General features: G+C 34.7%; 1 protein-coding gene across 15 annotated transcripts in view; it reads right to left on the bottom strand.

The window, feature by feature from the left end:
* The window catches only part of STAU2 (staufen double-stranded RNA binding protein 2), a 296,470-nt gene that overhangs the window by 60,610 nt on the left and 213,457 nt on the right, over positions 1 to 22,403 (bottom strand). Inside the window, exon 12 of one of the 15 annotated variants that reach the window (XM_049103962.1) lies at positions 12,862 to 12,888. The exons of the other annotated variants lie outside the window; for them this stretch is intronic. Coding sequence (XP_048959919.1) covers positions 12,877 to 12,888 — 12 coding nt within the window. The 3' untranslated portion in view covers positions 12,862 to 12,876. Of the gene's footprint in view, positions 1 to 12,861; positions 12,889 to 22,403 lie in introns of those variants that run through there. 15 annotated transcript variants of the gene reach the window in all.

Consider the following 22,403-nt stretch of genomic DNA (forward strand, 5'->3'; position numbering starts at 1 on the left):
ATGAATCATAACCTACATTAACTGATTGTATTGAAATATTTGGAAAAACTGGTGATTCTGAAATACAAAATTTTCTTACATAATTTGGTTAAAAACTCAGTTTAATATAAACAAAAACCATTTTGAATGGTTCAAATATTTAATCCATGCAAAATAGTTTCAGTTTTGTGTCATACAGCCTGTATGCAGTAAATGTTAGGAAATCTTGGTTTGAATGAATGAAATTTTACCATAATTACTTTTTTGTCCTTTGAAAGCATAACAGGGTAATATAAGTGTACTCTTCCATGGAATATAAATTTTTAAATTACTTTTACTTATAAATATAATTTCAAATTCCAAATAAAATGATGGAACTAAAATCAGAAAACTATATATACACTTTTGAATTTTATATATATACATATGTGTATATATATGTTTATATATATATAGTATTTTTACAGTGCTTTTGATATCATCAGTTGTGAATATTTGAAGGTAAAAAATGTTCACATTTCCTATTGAGAAAACCAAATTTATCAGGAAATAGCTTTTGATTACAAAGAACCCAGCATTTATGTCTCTGATAGCCCAAGGAAATAAAGCTATAGTAAATTGTTCCAAAGCAAAAGTAAATGACCACTCAATTAAGCTAGAACTTTAAAAATCACCTTGAGGTTAAATTAAAAAGTAATATGAGGAAAAAGGCAATTAAAGATCAGTCTTTTAAATTTGAGTTCTCCTCACTGACAATGAAAGATTTAGTTACTTAAAATGTTTTTCGCTATTTCATATATTAAATGCTTTTAACAGTATTTCATCTCTCAACAGAGGAAATAAGGAATGTTCTTTTTAAAAAAAGGCTATACCAGGCTATCAAAATCTTTGCTAAGAAAAATAAACTAATCAAGATTGATCTCCTGGGTTTCTCAGAAGTTCACTAATTCCAAATGTTCACATAAGTTTCAAAAGGGAAGAAAATTTTAAAACTTCCCTATAATAAAATGCTTAAAAACTTGTTTGAGGAACACTGGAATTGATAATAGTCTTGTGTTATAAAATGCATTTAACTACAATTAAAATAGGTATTGATCTATTTTCTTTTCTGGAAGATCTAAGCTTCTGTTCTCTATTACTAAGAAGTATGGATCATTTTTGTCTACCAATTCTTAAGGGATTTTCTAGAATAGTTTTCAAGAAAAGGCTGAGTGTGCTTTGGCAATACTTTGGCAGATGGGAGTGTTTTTTCAATTTTTGTTTTGTTTTGTTTTAAACCTAACAGCAGAGTAACTACTAAATATGTCTACAAAGCAAATGCAAGGGAGACTTCCTTTACATTTAAGCATACTGACAAGTTATTTCTTTTTCAAGAGGTCTTTAATATTAGTCAATGAGAAGGTAAGTGAAAAATGGTAAAAAATACTAATCACATTACTGAAAAAAGATTGGCTATTTCCCTTTGTTTTAAAATTCTCTTCCAGCTTCTTTTAAAATCCACCAAAAGACAGTTTGCTACAAATGTCCAGAAATGGGATGAATAAATAATTAAGTACAAAGGAGGCCTAATCTAATGTACCATTGTCTGCCAGTTAATCTCTCCTGGTTTAACAATCTGAGTTTAACTACTTCATGATGAATGAAGGGTGCAAATGACTTGAGTGTTTCAGCCCATAAAACAGGCTTAGGGAAATAAAAGTTGCAAATTTGATCGCCAGCCTTAGATTGGCCATCATTGGCAATATAGCTATGGTTTTAACAGAGACTAAGAGTTTTAAAGGAATTATCTAAGTGTAATATTAGGTAATGAAATGCCAATAATTTACATTTAAAGTACCATTTACCCTAAAGCAGCCTACTATATGCAAGATGTGCCGTTACATAACTGAAATTTGGCTAGCTCTGAACTGAAAGGTGGCAAGCTAATTGTCAGAGGACCCACGGAGGCTAAGAGTTTTATAGACTCAGTTTTACAGAAAGTTTCTTGAGAGCATTAACATGCAGTCCCATTAAGCAAAAAAAAAAAAAAAAAAAAAACGACTCCAGTTGTTAACAGCAGTAGGTCTATTATTCAAGAAGAAATACATTTCACGAGATTCATTATGAAGGGAGGGGGATCCTTTTTGCCATTCTGCATATAAAGTCTTCTCAAAAAGACATCTGCAGTTTAAAAAAAATTCCATCTACTTTTACTACTACAACCTTTGTTAATTTTCTACAGTTCTCTGCTCTGACTTAAAAGTCATTTCCTTAAGAAAACAGATGACAGACAAGTTGAGTGACTGATTATATTGTGCCATCACTTTGTTTTTCTCAGAGGCCTCGGTTTAAGAGGATGGATGTTAGTGTAAATGACAGAAAGGGGAGCTTCGCATAAGATTTCACTTCTGTTCAAAGACAAGCTAATGTAACCTCACTGCGGTGCAATCAACTTGACAAATGGACACCGTGCAACCCTCTGCCTCCCACTGAAACCCGAGAGGCTGATTTACACAATATTCTCCCTGTAGACGGAAAAAGACTTCATGCTGCTAGGCTGTATAATGGGTTGATCTGATAATTCCTTGCATGTAATGAAATTTGATAATATGGAGGTGAAATGCATCTCGAAGAATGAAGCAAGTTAATGAACTTATAAAACTACACTTAAGTCTTTTAAAATCTGAACAAACAGAAAAAGGGACTCAGCTCAAACTACATTGAGAAAATGTAGCAGTTCTCATGCTTCACTCTGCAATCACTTAAAGATATATGGCTTTTACTTACAATGAACAAAAGATCCTAGCTTTAAGGAATACAGCACTATTTAAACAATTCAATATAATCTGTAGACTTCGCTGTGCCTTATCTTTACCATCAGACTCTGTTGGCCTCTGGTCTTTACCTCAAGAATTTTACATTACTTTATTCTGTTGAATTATTTCCCTAGAAGCTTAATATTTTTCCTTTTAAAGTGGCAAATATCTTAAAGAATTTATAAATACTGTCATGCAAAATTGATAAATAGTTCATCTGGAGATTCAAACATATCCTAAACTGGCTATGGACACAAAAATCAGAAAAATCAGGGCTTCATAAGGAATATAAACTTCTGCTTAAAAGTCATAGTATGAATCCCTACTTTTTCAAAGTATAAATGTTTAGATAAATGATTTAAGAAAGAAATACATGGTATGGTATATTTTTGTAGGCAAGGCTGATTTCGAATCCTCTGTAGTAAAACTGTCTATTGGTATTAATGCTTGCAAATAAATACTATGAATGTAAACTGCAATCAGAAGCAGTTTTAACACATGTAAATGTTGAATGAGGTAGAATTTTAGTCTTATGTTTACTTTGCTGTTGTCACAAATAAAAAAAGCACTTATGAAAACATTTCATGCTGAAGTGAATGGATTTCAACAGCTGCTGATTTGGTGACATGGAGAACCCCAGTGGAGACATCCTGCTGAATTAACGTTTTGGAAATGTTAAAAAGAAACTTCAAACAGACCTCGTTTAGCAGGCGGTCAAAGATTTTGCTCAGTGGGGATCATGTGAAGGCTAGCAGAGCAGTCACTCAGCCATGAATCAGACTTGTCAATAGTTGCCTATTTTCTCAACAGGTGACTCAAAAAGGCACACAGTCTACTTCCCCTCACATTTCTGTGTGTACTCGCACAAAAAAAAAAAAAAACTATCCTAGACTTCTCTGGCAGTATTTAGGAGGCACAGCACGCATGGTTGGGGAAATTGCGATTGAAGGGGTTCAGATATGTATGTTTTTTAAAAAGTTATACTTTCATTCTTTTCTCACCAATAAAAAATTTGCTAAGCCATATTTAAAATCTACTGGTTTTCAAGCAAACTTTCATCCTAAATTAGAAATCTGGAACAGATTCGATCAGAGTTACAGAACAGCAAGAAATCTTAGAGATACTCCAAATCAAACTCTCATTTTACAGTTGAGGAAACTGAGGCCCACAAAGACCTAGTAGAGATTTAAGTAATTTGCCAAAGATCACATATTTATTGATCAATGTGTTAGACAAAATGTCTATCTTCTGACTCCCCAGTTCAATATGCGTTACACTTGTCCTTAAGAAGTAAATCAGAACTAGGCTTCATTTTGCATTGTAAAAATACTAAAGGAAAAACACCATTAAGCCCAGCAAGATCTCATGGTTCAGTGTTTTTCTGACTTGGCATGTTTTAATTTTTTTTCTTTAAAATTGCCAGACAGAGATAGAGTTAGTGGAAAATTCTTTCCCCACACCCCAAGAAGTGGGGGTGGAGCAGGGAGTCGGGTGTGGGTGAAAAGAGGTCCAGTACCAAGCTTTGTTTTCAACTCTCAACATTTAAGAGTTTAGTACAAATACAGAGTACAAAAATAATACAGCATTTCATTGTTACTGATTCAGATTGGCATTGTAAACTGTGCGATACAAGCTACTATTATGTCAGAAAATTACCAGGTATCCATTAAATGAGCCCAGACTACTTTCTATTGTTCGAGGATTTTTAGTTGTTTTTGAAAGCCTAAGTACAGAGTTCAGTGAGAGTTCTCAGAGGTGACTCCAGAATCATAGCCGTGCTCATTAGTTTAGTCAACCTCACCTACTGCTCCCTTCGACACACAGCCATTACCAGCTGATGCTAAAATGGAATCTGAGGCTTAGTCAATCACCTCATACTGGCAAGATGTTTCCCAGAAAAGTACCCTGTTGAAAATACTTCCTACATTTAATTCAGAGATAAAAATTAGTAAGAAACTTAAGTGAATGCCAGTCCCATAAACATATACACACAACCATATACATAAACCTCTCAGGGCCCAAGCTCATCAGTTCCTGTTATTGAAATTTACCTTTTAGAAGTTTAACTCTTTGTATGGTAAAAGAACATAGTACTCTAGTGCAAAGGCTGATGGGAGTGTAAAAGGCAGACAGGGTTTTTACATCAAAATGAAAAATGTCCTCATTCTTTGACCCAGAATTCCCACATACAGAAATTAACTCCAGGGAGATAATTCAACAAGTGGAGAAAGATATATGTGCAAGGAATTTTCATGGCAGTGTTTTTTATGGTTCTACAAAGTTGGAAATTAAATTTAATTAAAATTGAATTAGGTTGGCAAGAAAATAAAGATATATATGTGTGCATATATATATGCATATATGCAGCTGTTAAAAATGGTCATTTACTCAATATAAAGCTACAGTAATATTAGTATAAGGACTGACAAATGGATTATTAGAACAAAATAGCCAAGAAATAGACCCACACTCACTTGGTCATTTAATTTTCAACAAAACACCAAAATCATCCAACTGTGTTAGGATTCCTAACTGAACACCACATGTGAAAATAAACAAACTAAACACCACAACTCCTTGTTCTCACCACACACAAAAATTAACTTTAGGTCTATTGTAGACCTAAATGTAAAGACTATAAAACTTCTGGTGAAAACAAAGGAGAATATCTTCATGTGTCAGGAATAGACAAAAGTTTCTTAAAAAGATAAGTTATCATAAAATAAAAAACCATAAATTTGACTTGCTCAAAATTTAAAACTTCTCATAAAAATACACTGATCAGATGAATAAGGTAGCGATAGACTAAGAAAGACTATTTAAAAATATATATATATATATAAAAGAACTGGTATCTAGGATATATAAAGAACTCCTATAACTTGATAATGAAAAGACAACCTACTTAAATATGGGCAAAAATTTGAACAGATTCTTCACAAAGTAAGATATATGAATGGCCATGAAACACATAAAAAAAGTACTCAACATCATTTACCATCAAGGAATAACAAAACCATAATGAGATACCATTACACACCCACCAGAATGGTTAAAATTAAAAGGACAGCACCAAATGTGGGCAAGGATGTGCAACAAATGGACCTCTCATACATCATTGGTGGGACTATTGAATAGTGTCTTACATAAAACCTATACCTACTCTATGACCCAGCAATTCCACTCTAAGGGATTGATCCAAGAGAAATGAAAACATGTCCACAATTGAGCCCCAAGTCTGGCTCCATGAGCTCAGCACAGTCTGCTCAAGATTCTCTCCTTGTCCTTCTGTCCTTCCCCCACTGCTCAATAAATAAATAAATAAATAAATAAATAAATAAATAAATAAATAAATCTTTTTAAAAATTACTGGGATGGGGATGGACATCTACTTCATTCTTTGAAATGCATCCCCCACCCAGACACATTAATAGAGATGCTGAAATAGGGAGATATGTGATGAAGTAAATACAGTAGCCAGAATGCGGCTGATTTACAAGGAGCATGTATAATTTTTCAATGTAACATTTTCCTGAACTGACATTTTACCTCTTTAACAGATACTTCATTCATCTTTGTATACAATGAAGTTTAACCTTACCTAAAAGATGAAAGGATTGAATGATTTTCACAGCCATCTATGGCAAATGTCAAAAGAAGATAGAAAATACAACTAGTTCAGTTTGGTCAATTTGAATATCAAAATCTGTCACCTTTTGGAACAATATGAACAATGCAGCTATAGTCATGCCACCCTGTATTAAAAATCTCTGACAGGGGGATCCCTGGGTGGCTCAGTGGTTTAGCGCGTGCCTTCGACCCAGGGCGTGATCCTGGAGTCCCAGGATTGAGTCCCCTGTCGGGCTCCCTGCATGGAGCCTGCTTCTCCCTCTGCCTGTGTCTCTCCCTCTCTCTCTCTCTCTCTCTCTCTCTGTGTGTCTCATTAATAAATAAAATCTTTAAAAAAAATCTCTGACATGTCTCAGAGCAAAGAATCTTTCTAAAATGATCTAGAATAACAATAAACTGTAAACCACTTATACTTTAACTAGAAATATAAAGATTACTGAGAAATAGTGTTATCTTAAATTTCAGTGGAAAGATTTGTCAACAGATAACATTTTGAATTTTGTAGACTGCTGATTCATATGCATGGAGTAAGAAAAGCAATGTTTTTCCAATCATGTTGCACCAAAAATGGAGATAAACCACAAGATATTGTAGAACCCTCTGGGGTCATGTATAATAAGAACATTTAAAAACCTAAACTGTGGGCAGCCTGGGTGGCTCAGTGGTTTAGCACCACCTTCAGCCCAGGGTGTGATCCTGGAGACCTAGGATCGAGTCCTGGAAACTGGGGATCGAGTCCCATGTCAGGCTCCCTGCATGGAGCCTGCTTCTCCCTCTGCCTGTGTCTCTGCCTCTCTCTTTCTGTGTCTCATGAATAAATAAATAAAATCTTAAAAAAAAAAACCAAAACCAAAAAACACCTAAACTGTGTTCCTATTTCTAAATTAATGTATTTTATTGGTAAAAAGAAGAGTTTACACTCTTATTTGTTGGGTATGATTTTTTATTGGCAATTGAAATATAAAGCTACTTTGTATCACATTATGGGATGGTTGGGTATGACCCAAAATACCATGCAAGGAAACTGATCTAATAGAAGTGTACTGGTCTCTTTAGAGATTTCAAGTGCCAAATATGTATAAAATTTGATGATATATAGAAGAATATATTTATGGCATTCAATAACTTACAGATACTATATTAAGTGTGCTGCTTAATATAAAAACCACATAATAGAGAAGGATTTCTTTATTTTGCTACATGTAAACAATGTGCTTTCTCCTCTCAGTTATATAAATACTTAGCATCATAGATCAATAAAGTAAAAGTATTGTGTCATTTAACTGGAATTGAGAATTTTTTAATGGTTAATGAGAATAATGGTCAAAATGTTAAGTTTATCTTAAGCATTTACATTTTTCTTCTGATGAGTTATTTTAAAAAGCATATTATGAGTAACTTTACCAACTGATTTCTTTTCTTATCTAATGTCTTCTCTATTTAATGTCATAGTCTTTCAGTTGTCAAGTAAAATGTCAATAAAAATTGATACTTTCTTCATTACTTAATTTACTAACATTTAAAGACAGTGTCTCTTAAAGTAAATCATAAGCAACCAGGGGGAATAATTTCCAAAGCTCAATATAAATGTGTATAGTTAAGATTAATTCTTGGGTTTATCTAATGAAAAATGTGACTATAAAATAACAATGATTAAAATATTTCAGAAATTATGTATACAAATGAGTACTGTCTTATTAATATTCATCTGGGAAATCAACAATTAATAAAGTGTGGAATTCCATTTTGGAACTTTCACAAGACTGTGTGAATGTGTGTGTCTTCTCTGTCTCTCTCTTCTCTCTCTCTCTCACACACACACACACACACACAAAGTTGCCTTCTTTTATGACCACAATTTCAGACACAATGCTACTTAGCTTATATATGACTTATAGTTATTTCTAGGAATCAAAGCCACCACAAAAAGTGATAAAGTTGCTACCAAAAGAATGTTTGGAAAATTCTGAAGACATTTCTGAAAGTGGAAACTTAAATATATCACTAAAATAAACATACATTGCCTCCCAAGATGCTAACATGGCCACTTTGGAGGAACCAGTACTTAGACGTATACACTCTGGAATGTGTGTGTCTCTGTGTTTAACTGCTGTATTTGAAAGAAGTAAGCTAGAATGGAAAGAACTGTCGGTATCAGAAAGCCTGGGTTTGAGTTTCAGCTCTGGCGTTCATAAGCTGTGCAAGTTTGGGTAATCCTTTCACCTTTTTGAGTTTCAATTTCCTCATCTTTAAAATAAGAGTTGATCTAAACCAGCACAGTCCAACAGAAATATAATGTGGGCTACATATGTAATTTTTACAGCTACATTTAAAAGTAAAGAGAAACAGATGAAATTAATTTTAATAATTTTTTATTTAATGCAATATATGCCAAATATTATCATTTCAATATTTAATCAATAAAATCATTAATGAGATCCTATACTTTGGTGGAGGGGTATTAAGTCTTTGAAATCTGTGTATATTTTGTACCTACAGCATGTATCCAGTTTGGACTAGACACCTTTCAAGTGCTCAGTAGCTACATGTGGCTAATGGTTAACATATTGGACAGCAGAGATCCAGACAGTTGCTAAGAGTTCTTTCAGTTTTAAAAACTCTACTACTATTTAAAAGCTCTACTATTACTCTATTGTCAAAATTAATATATTAATAGAAATCACATAAAATTCAGCCAAGGATATGAAAATTATAGATTCAATGCTTCCATGAGAGGTCTACTTTCATCAGGAAAGATTTGTTACTTTCCTATCTTATTGGGCATTTTTAAACTGGGGATGATTTCTCCTAACACTTAACAATCATTAAGAAGTAAGGAACTGGCAACTATTTCCTGAATTCAATCCCAAAGGGTGGATTAATTACTCTATTAAAGTGGTTTATGTCTATTAAATAATCGCCAAGTCCCCATTTCATATTATATGATGCAGATTTGACCTACATCTGAAGCTTAGGTCTTTACGTAATCCTAAGAATCATAGGACTGTTTTCAAATGAATAAACATTCAAAGTTACTCCTACAGTGACTAAGTCTATTTAATTTCTGCTTTGTTTCCTTTAGTCTAAATGAAATGAAAAGTCTAAATGATATGAAATAGTTTTTATATTAGTGAACCACACCATAAGCAACTCAATGTTTAATAACAGATATCATTATCAATTCATGGCAGCCTATTACTGGGAAAGGCCATGCTCATTAAACAGGTGATGATAGATTCTAACAGAGAAAAATGGATAAACCATTAGCTGTTGCACACCTTAGTAATTTAAAGACTGGGGTAGAACCTGCTTGCATCACAGGACAACTTTTCAATGATCAATTATACTTGTGACAGACTCCTGCAAGTTATTTATCTCCAGGTACAATTGTACATCATCTCAATTAGCTTATGAGTTTGCTATACCAAACTTTACAAAAATTATATAAAGGTATTGTCTGATATTACTGTAATCTTTGAAACCTTCTTTTTCCCCTCAGATTTATAAAAATAATAGCACACTCAAGTGTTTTGTATCATTATAAACCATTGTATAACAGAAATCTTATTTTAAAAATAATTAACATTTCACATGCTTTGTCAAAATACAAGAAGCGTTTCTGAAAATCTCTAAAATGTATTTCAACATTATATATAGTGAAAGCTGATATTAATTCTTATTTAGAGGGGGCAACATAACAACATATTTGATCCCTTAATAATTAGCATAACATATGCTAACACAACATATGTTGTGTTTGTAAATTTGCCTCTCAGATAAAATCATGTTATTTGAAGTCAACTTTCTACCTGATTTGTATTACTTAAGGAGAATTCAGCAGAGCCAGTGTGATACATACTACTGTCTTGTTTCTGAAGAAAAATGTAAACATTTATTACAGAAGCCAGTGGAGAGTAATAAAGGTAAATTCAGGGAGACTCTTAATGTTATGTGGCCTATACCTAGTGGACTGCCTGGCACTTTGGAGTTGTTCAATGTTTGTTGTATGAATGGCCATAGAAGACATACACAGTACAATATATATGTGTGTAAATGCTGTGGCTGCATTCATTCTATAAATAAATACACACACAATACATATGTTATGTAGATACGTGTATTTTTTTTTAACTAAAGAAACCTGTTAGTAAAAAGTTATAATTTGATTTTGAAGTCGGAATCTTAGTTCTCCATTTGGGTGACTTCAAAACCCAAATCCTGAGGTGTCTGGCTGGCTCTGTCAGTGGAGTGTGTGGTTCTGGATCTTGGGATTATGGCTTCAAGGCCCCCAAATGAGTGTAGGGATTAGTTAAAAATAAAATCTTTTTAAAAATTTTCAAATCTTTCTCCTGCTTTCATTCATTATGCACTGCATTCATTCATCAAGTATTTATGTCACCAGCATTATGAAAGGCATGGGACTGATACAAAAAGAATAAATATGTCATGAAAACAAACAGACCAATAATTATGAAAACAAAGGAATTGCTATTTGGGGAGATTAAGAAACTTGCCCAAGGTAACCCAGACCGTTGAGCACAAGAACCACGTGTCAAATCTCAACCTATATGTCCTCCAACTATCCCAGGAAACATAAGCCTAGAGCTGGTTAGAGAATGTGATGGTCAACTTTATGTGTCAACTTGGTTGGACTGTGGTGCCCAGTTGCTTGGCCAAATACCAGCTCAGATGTTGCTATAAGGGTATTTTGTAAATTTAATTGACGTTTATAAATCAACTGACTTTAAGCAAAGGGGAATATCCTTGATAATGTGGGTGGGCCTTATCTAACCAGTTGAACATCTTACAAGCAAACTAAAGTTTCCCAGAGAAGGAATTCTGCCTCAAGACCATAACACAGAAATCCTGCTTGAATTTCCATACTGCCAGTTGCCCTATAAATTTCATACTAAAGATCGTAACAACTCTGCCCATGTTTCCAGCTTGCTAATCTGCACTATAGATTTTAGACATCTCAGCCCTCAGGATAAAACTTAGGTACAGCAGCATGTAAGGGGCCCCCAGAAGACAAGATGTCAAAAGAAAAAGATTAAATCAAGGCAGAAGAGGGTTTCACAAAGGAGGGAAGCAATAAGGCAATAAAGGTCAACTAGCATGAGGGATGAGTTTAGGCCCTGGTATTTGGCAATTATTAGCACAATGGTGACCATGGCCAGGGCAACTATAGTGTGATTAGGATACAAATCATACTGTATTCCTTTGCACTATATACCAGTAAGTAAGAGACGAGTAAGTGGAAATAGTTTGGCAATACAGAAAAAGAAGAAAATAATATAATAGCTCAGAAAGGAAGGTATAACGGAGGGGGAAGACTTTAGAATGAAGGGGATATTTGTTAGTTGAGGGAGAGAAGACATTAGAGAAGAAGATACAGGCAGATGGCAACTGTTGGGAAACAAAGTCCTAGAAGAGCAGAATATCCCAGAAGATGGACTCTAGACCACAGAGGTAGGGGTAACTTTAATCAGAAGTGTAATACCTCTTAGTCCAAGGCAAGTAGTATTTAGGTAAAGGAGGTGGTCTTCTGAATTGCTCTGAAGCTGGGACTCCATGTCTTATTTTATTTATCCTTTATTTTCTCAGGGAATTTAGAGGTGAGGTTATGGTTAACAGTCATTATTGAAATATACATATATTTCAATATATATATATATATATATAGTACTATAAGGGATTCAAAAAAAGCATGAGATCCATTCTCTGCCAGTCTACCGGTCCAGCTAATATGGCTTACTATATATTTAGCCACTAAACAAACAGTTTTAACCATTCCTAGTACTGGATTACAGAACATATTATGGGAAACTTTTAGCCAAATATACTAATTTCTGCCAGTGATCAGTAAAAAAATATTATTGGTCCTCTGCTTTTCATCATTTGTACAAATTTTTTTAAGTAGAAGCTTGAAAATAAGATTTCCAATATATACTTTAGTTATAATTCCAATTATAAACTTTATAATAACTATTTTATAATAATTATAGTATTATGTAGTTATAATAATTATATTATGTAGTTATAATAAAGGCAATAATATAGAATTATAATATATAATATACTAATATATATAATATATAATATATAATTATAATAATAATTATATTATAACTACATAATCTTACTGGTCACAAGAACAGACCACTACAATAATATAAGATCATGATAAAATAGCACAGTATATTTTATCTTATTATGTTCAAATGTTTAGAAAACTTAAGCTTGAGACCAGTGATGAGACCAACAATTCTTTTATTCTTTTCTTTGTTTTCTTTTAAAGATTTTATTTATTTATTCATGAGAGACCCAGAGAGAGAGGCGGAGACACAGGCAGAGGGAGAAGCAGGCTCCATGCAGGGAACCTGATGCAGGACTCGATCCCAGGACTCCAGGATCACACCCTGAGCTGAAGGCAGATGCTCAACCGCTGAGCTACCCAGGCGTCTCTCTTTTATTATTTTCTGAACTGTGAATATAAAGTGATTATACAAATGATCTGTAACATTTTTCCTTAAAATATAAAGATATTTGCGGTTTTCTCACTTCCTACTAAACTAGGAGATGGGTGGTTGGGGACTAAAATCTTTAGGTTCTCCAGTGATGCGTTAACTGAACCAAAAGGACAACTTTACTCATTTCAAAATGTTTTATTATAACAGCAATCTTCGAAGGCAAACACAAAAGATTCTACTATGCTTAGATTTTAAAACATAAATAACCAATTTAATGCATCACTAATGATGTACAATAGATGTCTTCTTGTAGTACCAATTCAAATAAGAGACTGATGTAATCTGCCGGATACTTCAAAGTAACTAATTTGATAATAAGAAAACACTCCTTTTGTGCAAACTTTCCTACTAAAAAAAAAAATGCGGAAACCTTCCCAGTTGGATATTTACTAAATAAGTGTTGAACTCTCATTAAAATGTTATTTAATAAGAGGAGAACTAAGTACTTTAGGTCTTAAAAATTTATCTTGAATAACATTACAAGTGGAAATATAACCTAAATCCAGAAAATAGATATTAATGGCAAAGTATGACCTATTTTAGAATTGTGTATTTCAATGTCTTAAAACTTTTAAATATCGATTACACTTGTTGCTATTATGTTATACATTCCATATACACACACTCCAGATGCCTTATCTACGAAAGAAGGATACTAGTACATTTAACTTCTCTATAAATCTTCCTCAGCAAATATAAGTAAAACATTTCCCAGGCTCTAAACTTCTAAAGGTAAAGGCTTAGGTCAGTTTCCTGAACAAATTCTATTATAATGTTTAACATATTTTTCTAGGGAGAGAACCTTTGACTTCTTTCTTTGTTCTCCGTTACCTATCATGGAATCCACAATTCCAGCCTAAATGGAAAAACAATATATATATGTATGTATATATATATATAAAACCCAATGAGTATTTCCAAAAGTATGTTTAATAAGATTATTATTTCTGACCAAGGCCATTTGCAGTTTGTCTTTTGGCCCACAAATGTCAAACAAAATATAAATGTAAATAAGACGTTTTCAATTATCTGTTGTTTCTTCTCCAGGAGCAGCTAATCCTGGGAAAGTACCAATTATTCCACAAAGGAAAAAGAAAGAAGGCGTTTCCATTTCTATAGCCACTGTGGGGTGGGGTGGGTGCAGTGTCCAGAAGTGGCACACAGGACATGATTCTTCGGGTTCCTTCCAATGGTATTCAAAAGACCTGATTACCTGATTTGTGAAAAATATTTTCTTAAAATTAGAAATTATTTTCTGGCAAAGCATTCAGGGGCAGCAGAATAGCCATGATGTTGCAGTAGGATTTTCCTGCACTGCATAGTATTTTAGGATGTATGTTCCCAATTAAAGAAATAAACTGATTGATCTGAGTGATATAATAAGTTATCAAGAGGGCAGTATTATATTGTTTATGCCATAGAATTTTAGAATCAAAAAAAGATATGTCTCAAGTTAATGTGCTAAATTATTTCTTGCTTAATGTAATCGTATGTGTCCTACGCCAGTCAGTACTTTAGTCATAACTGCTTTGCATATGTACAGATTTTCATGGCTTCTCACGACCCACTGGGTGGACTCCAAATTCTTTGTCTTGTCTTCCAAGACCTTCACAGTCTGATCTCTCTCTCTCTCATTCTAGTCCTTGTTCTCACAATACCTAAAGACTACAGCTGTATTTCAACCAGAGTTCTGTCCACTGAACAAGGCTCACTCCTCCCTCCCCAGAGCCTGAGCTCTTGTTAGCCCTGCAGCCAGACCAAATGCCTTTTACTAAACGCCCTTTTCTCTATTGACTAGAGGGAAATCCGGTTCATGCTTCACCTTCAACAGAGAAGGCCATCTCCTGCATAAAATTTTCTTAGCCCAAAACATCCCTGCCCTGTCCTCAAAATTCCTTAAACATTTTGCTTATATTTCTCATAGGCCAGTGATCTTTCATTTGCATTATAGATTTTCTTCTAACCATGGTAGATCACTCCTTAGGGGGAGCATCCATTTTCTACACACACATCTTCAGATCCATTGACCCATATATTGTCACACTGCCTTGTATGCGGCAGACATTCAATAAAGGTTTATTGAATGAATTAAGTTTTATGTCATCATAATCTTTTATTCTGGATTTATTCTTCCTTGAGCAGTCACTGTAGAAACCAGTGGCAAGAACTGTTACTGCCTATAATCTCCTCTCCAAAGCAAACAATAGAAATGATTAATTTCTCAATTATAAATTCAATTGGAGGTGAGACTAGAGATCAGCCTCATTCATAAAATGAGACAGTAGAAGCCCATAACAATACTGATGCCAGGGACTAGGCAATAGGCCCTGAATGATAGGTTTCCTTGTAATGGTGAGAAAGATATACTGCATATGAAAGCGTACGTGGGGGACATCATTTGGCGTAAAACAAAAATGAATACGTGGTACACCGAAGTGCTTTATAATGAAGTTTTGCTTAATATATCCCTTACTACCCTCTATAAGTGGTCAAATTTTAAAACCTCCAAATCGATGAGGCTTAAAGTCATAGCGAGGCTCATTTCCTGAGATGATACATGATTCTCTGCTCAGAGTTCTATCTTCTACATAAATTGAGAAGACTGTAATGGAAGAATGAATAAAATAGGGTTTCCTTTCATGGAACTGACCTAAACCGTGAATCACAATCTGAAAGTTACTCATCTAGAACAACAACAAAACACCCAAGCACCTTGCCTCTAGTTTCAAAAGCAACAGTGTTTCTTCTTTCTTTCTCTTCCTTTCTTTTCTTTCTTTTTTTTCTTTCTTCCTGGCACATAGAGATACTGAATAAATATTTGTTGAATGGATGAATAAATGACTGGCTGCTCTTCAATTAGACTATTAAAAAAAGAACACTTGGACAAGTGATACACCGTGGATATCTGAGCATGTACTTGAGAGGAAGAGATTTTAAAATGTGCCTTTTGGCTGAGATTTGAGCACTGTCCCCCCTAACTTTATACTGTTTCTGGTTTTGAAGGACGAGAGCTGCAGGGAAACTCTGTGACTGTCTGGTGGTTCTGGCCTGGGCTTACAAACCTGAGGGAGGGGGTCTGTTTCTTTCAGAATTAAAGCAGTCGCCTGCTACTTTTCCAAAGATATCTGGAGGCAAAAGGATAAAGTAAAACCCACATAAAAAAAAAGAAAAAATACTCCTAATAGAAGGGAAAATACTACTAATGTTAATATTAAAAAATAAAAGTGAACTAATACTTGGTGACCCTCATAAAGAAAATCTTTAAATAGCACACTTTGAACAGGCTATTTTGTCTCAGGCTATTTTGAAGTGTATTCCAAGGCCCCCAAAATTAATGAGACCTCCAGAAACCTTTCATATTCATGCAAGCCCAGAGGGGAGAGCAATCTGCAGTGATTGGTATTAGTTTAAATTAGGACTTCTGATAACTTCCTATCAGGTACTACCAGATATAGTGGCTTACAAAGTTGGTAAAATTTAGTTCAGGCTTCAATAGTATTTCTCAAAAAAATTTGGGACGAAATTGTGAGTGGCCAGGGTAATTTTCTCTTTAGTATTTTATGTAAATATTTAAGTATTTTATAGTGTGTCCCCAAACTTAAGTCTTTGTTACCAAAAATCAACACAAGGTATATCTTCACCCTTCCTTCCTCTATTTTACAGGAAAGTTTAGGTACTACACAAGTGTATATTTCAACTGGATACAGTGTTTGAATTTTTCAAAATGATAATTTTAAGGTCACATCATTTAGGAAGAAGTGACATAGGAGGGCACAAAAGTCCTGTTGTTTTCTTTCTCTCTAGCAGCTTACTTTTGCCACCTAGTGGGGGAGGCAGTTTCATAGTTGGGTTCGTGTTTTGTTTAAGACCGAAGAGCAGAAGTCAGCTTCTTACTAGAAAATGATTAAACATTTCTTTCACATCAAGGTTATCGGATGAATTTTTTTTTTATAACCTTAAGTGATTTTTTCAAACTAGCCTGGTTCCATATCTGTTGGTTTTCCTTTAAGCAGTTAGTTTTCACTACAATGATTAACCTAGATAATTGAAGGGAGGATAAATCCTTTCTGTATATATTTTTAACTTGTAACTCTGGAAAAAACCCAAAACCTCTCCTGGTTTCCAATGGTTCTGCATCCCCTTACCTTGTAGCATTTCACAAAGTGTATATTTTGGTTAATTCCTGTATTTTGTGCTTATAGGGGGATCAAATTTATACCTTTAGCCCTAATTTCTCATTGTGACTCTGACCTCAACTCTTTAGTTATCTGAGTATCACCTCTGGAACTGACATGTAAAATGTCAAAAACCTAAATCATGATCCTCCAAGAGAAGGATGAGTTTTCTTTTGAACCAGTGTGGCAGGCCTAACCAGAGCTAGAGTGTAGTCTAGGGTTAAACGTGGCAGAGATATTTTTTTTTTAAGTATGTAAAAATTAATGAAACAAGTTAAGCAAAGGAAACAATCAGAAGTCAGGATCAGTTTACTGGGCTGGGCAGGAGGAAACATGATGATCAAGAGTTAGGGTGGAGCAATAATAATTAACAGGAATTGAGGTCAGGAACATAGGAAATTTGAGGCAGGTCACAAAGCTGAAGCTAAGAAAATTGGAAATAAGAGGCAAAAGAGGTTGGAAAAAGTATCAAGCTCAAGTCCTCAGCCTTGAGGTACATACGGGGATGAAGAGGGCTGAGGACCAAGTAGAGAGTGCAATTCTTGGGCCTGGAAATGCATGATGATGTCTGGTTCTCTGTTGTAAGCTGTGTCAAAATAGGAAAAAACAAAACAAAACAAAACCCAGTCTTCACAGAGTTTGCTGGAGTTTCTTGAGGTTCCGGATCCAAATAAATGATTTCTTACCAAAATTTCCATGATCATAAATGGTTTTCTAATCCTCTTGGTCTCAGAATTTGAAGCTTGTCAGGGTGGCTTTAAACACCCTTACTGAGGTATAATTTATATACCCTAAGGTTAATCTATTGCAAATAGTTTACAAATAGTTTTAGTAAACTTAGAAAGTTGTACACAATCTAGTCTTAGAACATTTGTCACTGCAAAATTCTGTGTCCATGTGCAGTCATTCCCTCCTCCCATTCCCAGCCCAAGGCAACCACCAATCTGCTTTCTGTCTCTATAGATTATTTGTCTTTTCTGGAAACTTTATATAAACAGGATGGTACAATATGTAGTCTCTTGTGACTGGTGTCTTTCATATAGCATGTTTTTGAGGTTCTTTGTTGTAGAATATATCAGTTCATTCCTTTTTATTGCTAAATAGTATTTTATTGTGTGGATATATCATACTTTTTATCCATTCACTGCTTAGGGGGCATTCAGATTGTTTCCAGTTTTGGGCTATTATGAATATTCACATAGGAGTCTTTGTGTAAAATATGTTAATTTTTCTTGGTAGTAGATATAAAGTAGAATTGCTGGATCATGCGGTGATTAATTTAGCTTAAGAAGTTGCCAAATTATTTTCCAAAGTGGCCATACAATTTTACATCCCCACCTGCAATCCATGAAGGTTTCGGTTTCTCCACATCTTGTCAACATTTGTTATTTTCTACCTCTTTTAGTATAACCATCTTAGTGGGTGTGAAGTTGTATCTCATTGTGATTTTACTTTGCATTTCCCAATGGCTGACGACGTTGAGCATCTTCTTAGGTGTTTATTAGCCAATCATAACATTTTCTTTGATGAACTGTCTACTCATATCATTATCCATTTTAATTGAGTGCCTTATTATAGTGTTCATAAGAGCTCTTTGTATATTTGTAGCCACAAGAAATTTAGCAGATACATGATTTATAAAGTTTCTTCTAGTCAGTGCCTTTTCTTTTCCTTTATTTGAGAGAGAGAGAGAGAAAGAGAGAGAGAGAGAGAGAGAGAACAAGTGGGGAGGGGGCGCAGAGAAACAAACTGGCTCCCCACTGAGCAAGGAGCCCAATGAGGGGTCCAATCTCAGGACCTTGAGATCATGACTGGAGCCAAAGGCAGACGCTCAACTAACTGAGCCACCCAGGTGCCCCCTTTTCTTCTCCTGAATGGTGTCTTTTGCAGCACAAAAGTTTTACATTTTGACAAAGTCCAATTTACTAATTTCTTCTTTTATGGATTATGCTTTTGGTGCTGAACCTAAATTTTTGCCCAACCAAGGTCATGAAATTTCTCCTATGATTCTTACAGAAGTTTTAATTTTTAGGATTTGCAGTTAAGTCTATTGTAATTTTAAATTAGTTTTTGTATATGGTTAAGACTCTAAATTCATATTTTTCATATGGATATATAATTCTCCCAGTACCATGTCTTGGAAAGAAACAATGCTTTCCCACTTAATTTCCTTGGCACATTTGTGGAAAATATATTGAATTTAAATATAAAGGTTTATTTCTGGACTGTTCCATTTGATTCTGTTCCATCCACCTACATGTCTATCCTTATGCCACTAACTTGAATATGTAGTTTTATAGTAAAAATTTGAAATTGAGTAGTGTATGTCTTCCAATTTTGTTCTTCTCCTTCAAAATTGTTTGAACTGTTCTGGACCCTTTGCATTTCCATTGAATTTAGGATCAGCTTGTCAATTTCTAAAAACAAAACAAAACAAAATGAAATCCCTCCTGGGATTTTGATAGACGATGTATCGACCTTATAGGTCAATTCAAGGGACAGTGGCAACTTAACAATAATGGGTCGTCTAATCCATGAATGTTGAGTGTCTCATATATTTAGATGTTTAGCTTTTCAGTAATGTTCTGTAGCTTTCAATGTAAAAGTCTTTTTTATTTTTAAAAGATTTTATTTATTAATGAGACACAGAGAGAGAGAGAGAGAGAGAGAGAGAGAGAGAGAGAGGCAGAGACACAGGCAGAGGGAGAAGCAGGCTCCATGCAGGGAGCCCGATGTGGGACTCGATCCCGGGACTCCAGGATCATGCCCTGGGCCAAAGGCAGGTGCTAAACCGCTGAGGCACCCAGGGATCCCCTATACAATTGATTTTTAAATATTAATTTGTATCCTAAAACTTTAGGAACCTGTTTTTACGTTCTAATAGGTGTTTTTTGTATGTGTGTATATGTATTGATTTCTTAGGATTTTCCTAATACAGGAAGGATCATGTCACCTACAAATAAAGACAATTTTGTTTCTTCTATTCTAAGCTGCATGTCTTTTATTTTTTTCTTTTGCCTTTGCTACAGTCTTTAATTATATTAGTCAATTATTAGTCAATAAAGTCAATTATTTATTAGTAATTGTGATCAAACACAATAAATTAATAAAGCTTCTACATTGCCAATGGAGCTGTGTTTGGGTTGGGGAACTCATTCAAACCTCAAGGAGTTCTCAAGTCTCTCTTCACATTGACTTTCTGCCAGACCCTCTTGCATCTCCTCTGCCTATGTGCAGAATTCCATGTGCAGCAAGGGATATATAGAGAGCTTCCTTCTCTGGTCTCTCATGCAAGTGTATGAACCCTGTTGATCAGCCAGGAATATGTGTTGGTTTATCAAAGTCCCTTTCACTACACCATTTCCCAAATCTTGGTAAATTTCTGGCTAGTCTGTTGGTTTGTTGTTGACCCCAACCCAGACTATAACCTCAGGTTTACTGAGCTGCTAGCTAGCCTCTCCTATTTATTTGCCACCAAGATGTCTACTGTTATTCACAATGCCTATGGGCATAGGATGTCATATTCCACTGTTTGTTTGTTTTTTAATATTTTTATTTATTTGATAGAGAGAGCACACAAGCAGGGGGAGCAGCAGGCAGAAGGAGAGGGAGAAGCATGTGCCCCACTCAGCAGGGAGCCCGACATGGAGCTCAATCCCAGGACTCTGGGATCACGACCTGATCCAAAGGCATATACTCAACCAACTGAGCCACCCAGGTGTCTCTCACATTCCACTTTCAATCAAATGATGTCATTCGTCCAGTGAAACTGCTGGTTTTCATGGCTTTCCTCATCCTTCTAGAACTACTATGCTGACTGAGCCTGTAGGTGGGGCATGGGAGCAGCTCAAGACAGGAACACCACAGAATCGTACTTTTCTTACCTGAAGTCCACTAGTTTTTCCATGAATAAATGCTTTTCCATGAATAAATTTGTTGAGTGCTTTTGGTCAATTTCCAGAGTCCTAAAATTGCTCTTTTTGATAATTTTGTCTAGTTTCACTGTTGCTTTTTGAAAACAACTGTCCAACTCTCATTCTGCTGCATTGGTAGTGTGTCTCTACAGCTATTTTTAATTGCTCTGTTTCTTTGTCATACTCAGCTGGTCACCAAGGTCTGCTGATTCTTTTTATGCAATGTGTCTCTGAGAGAGATATTTTCTTGGCATTTTTAGAGACGCACTCAAGATAACCAGCACCCATTCATTCCTGAATTACTATGATAGAAGCTTTCGTCCTCACCACAATCAATTTTGCGTCTGGCTACTAACTGATCTTACAGATATCAGCAAATCATATCCCTTATTACTGACTAAAGAATGGTTCTTTGCTGCAAAAAGCATAAAATTCATACTGCTTAACCTGGCTGTCAAAATGACTGAATTTATCTTATGCAACATCATTTATTCCTGGAACTCCCACCAAGTTGAGTTTTTCTTTCCCCACATATTCCTTTGCAAGTTCCACATTTCAAATTTTTCTTATGTTGTTTTCCCTTATGACTTGTCTTTCAATTTTTGGTCCATCAATTCCTAAAAGCAGCTTAAGCAGGCGAACTCTTCTGCTCTTGATCATTTTGGTATTCCACAGATTTTCAATATTCATATATATAGATTTTGTCAACATTTCTGACATTAATCATGTCACCTTGTAATCAGTCCTCGATTGTTTCTGTATGTGTTCTGTTGTTTCAATATTTTTTACCTTTTAAATAGATTTTTTAAAGAGCATTTTAGGTTCACAGTAAAATTGAACAGAAAGTACAGAGACTTCCCACATATACCATTTCCAACTTTTGATTATACCCAATATGAGGGCTTTCCCAGTTTACAAAATTGGAAATAGTTCTTACCACTTAGTACAGGGATGGACATGCTTAGTACATGATTGCTGAATTAATAAAATGCTTCTTAATTTCCTATGGAAATTTTCAAAAATCTTTTAAGAAAAATAATCACTTCAAGATGTATCTATGCCTTCCCCTTGAAGAACTTAACTCTTACATATATTTCTGAAAGAAGTGATATTTTTTAACATTTTTAATAATTTGTGTGGCATGAACACCAATCAATGAAACCAAACAACAAAACAGTCCTGAAAACTCCTGTTGGCCCAAGAAACGATCCATTAGTTCCTAGATCATGGGGAGGTCCTATAGGTCCTAGACATGAGGCCATGATGGGTGAAATATGGGGCAGTAACTATTTACCAAGTAGTATGAAAGTATTTGAACATTTTAACATATATACTTATATCAGAGGACACAGACTATCAGTCCCATCAACAAGTCAATTG

The sequence above is a fragment of the Canis lupus genome, chromosome 29 (assembly GCF_003254725.2).
Source record: "Canis lupus dingo isolate Sandy chromosome 29, ASM325472v2, whole genome shotgun sequence".
In the NCBI taxonomy this organism is placed as follows: domain Eukaryota; kingdom Metazoa; phylum Chordata; class Mammalia; order Carnivora; family Canidae; genus Canis; species Canis lupus.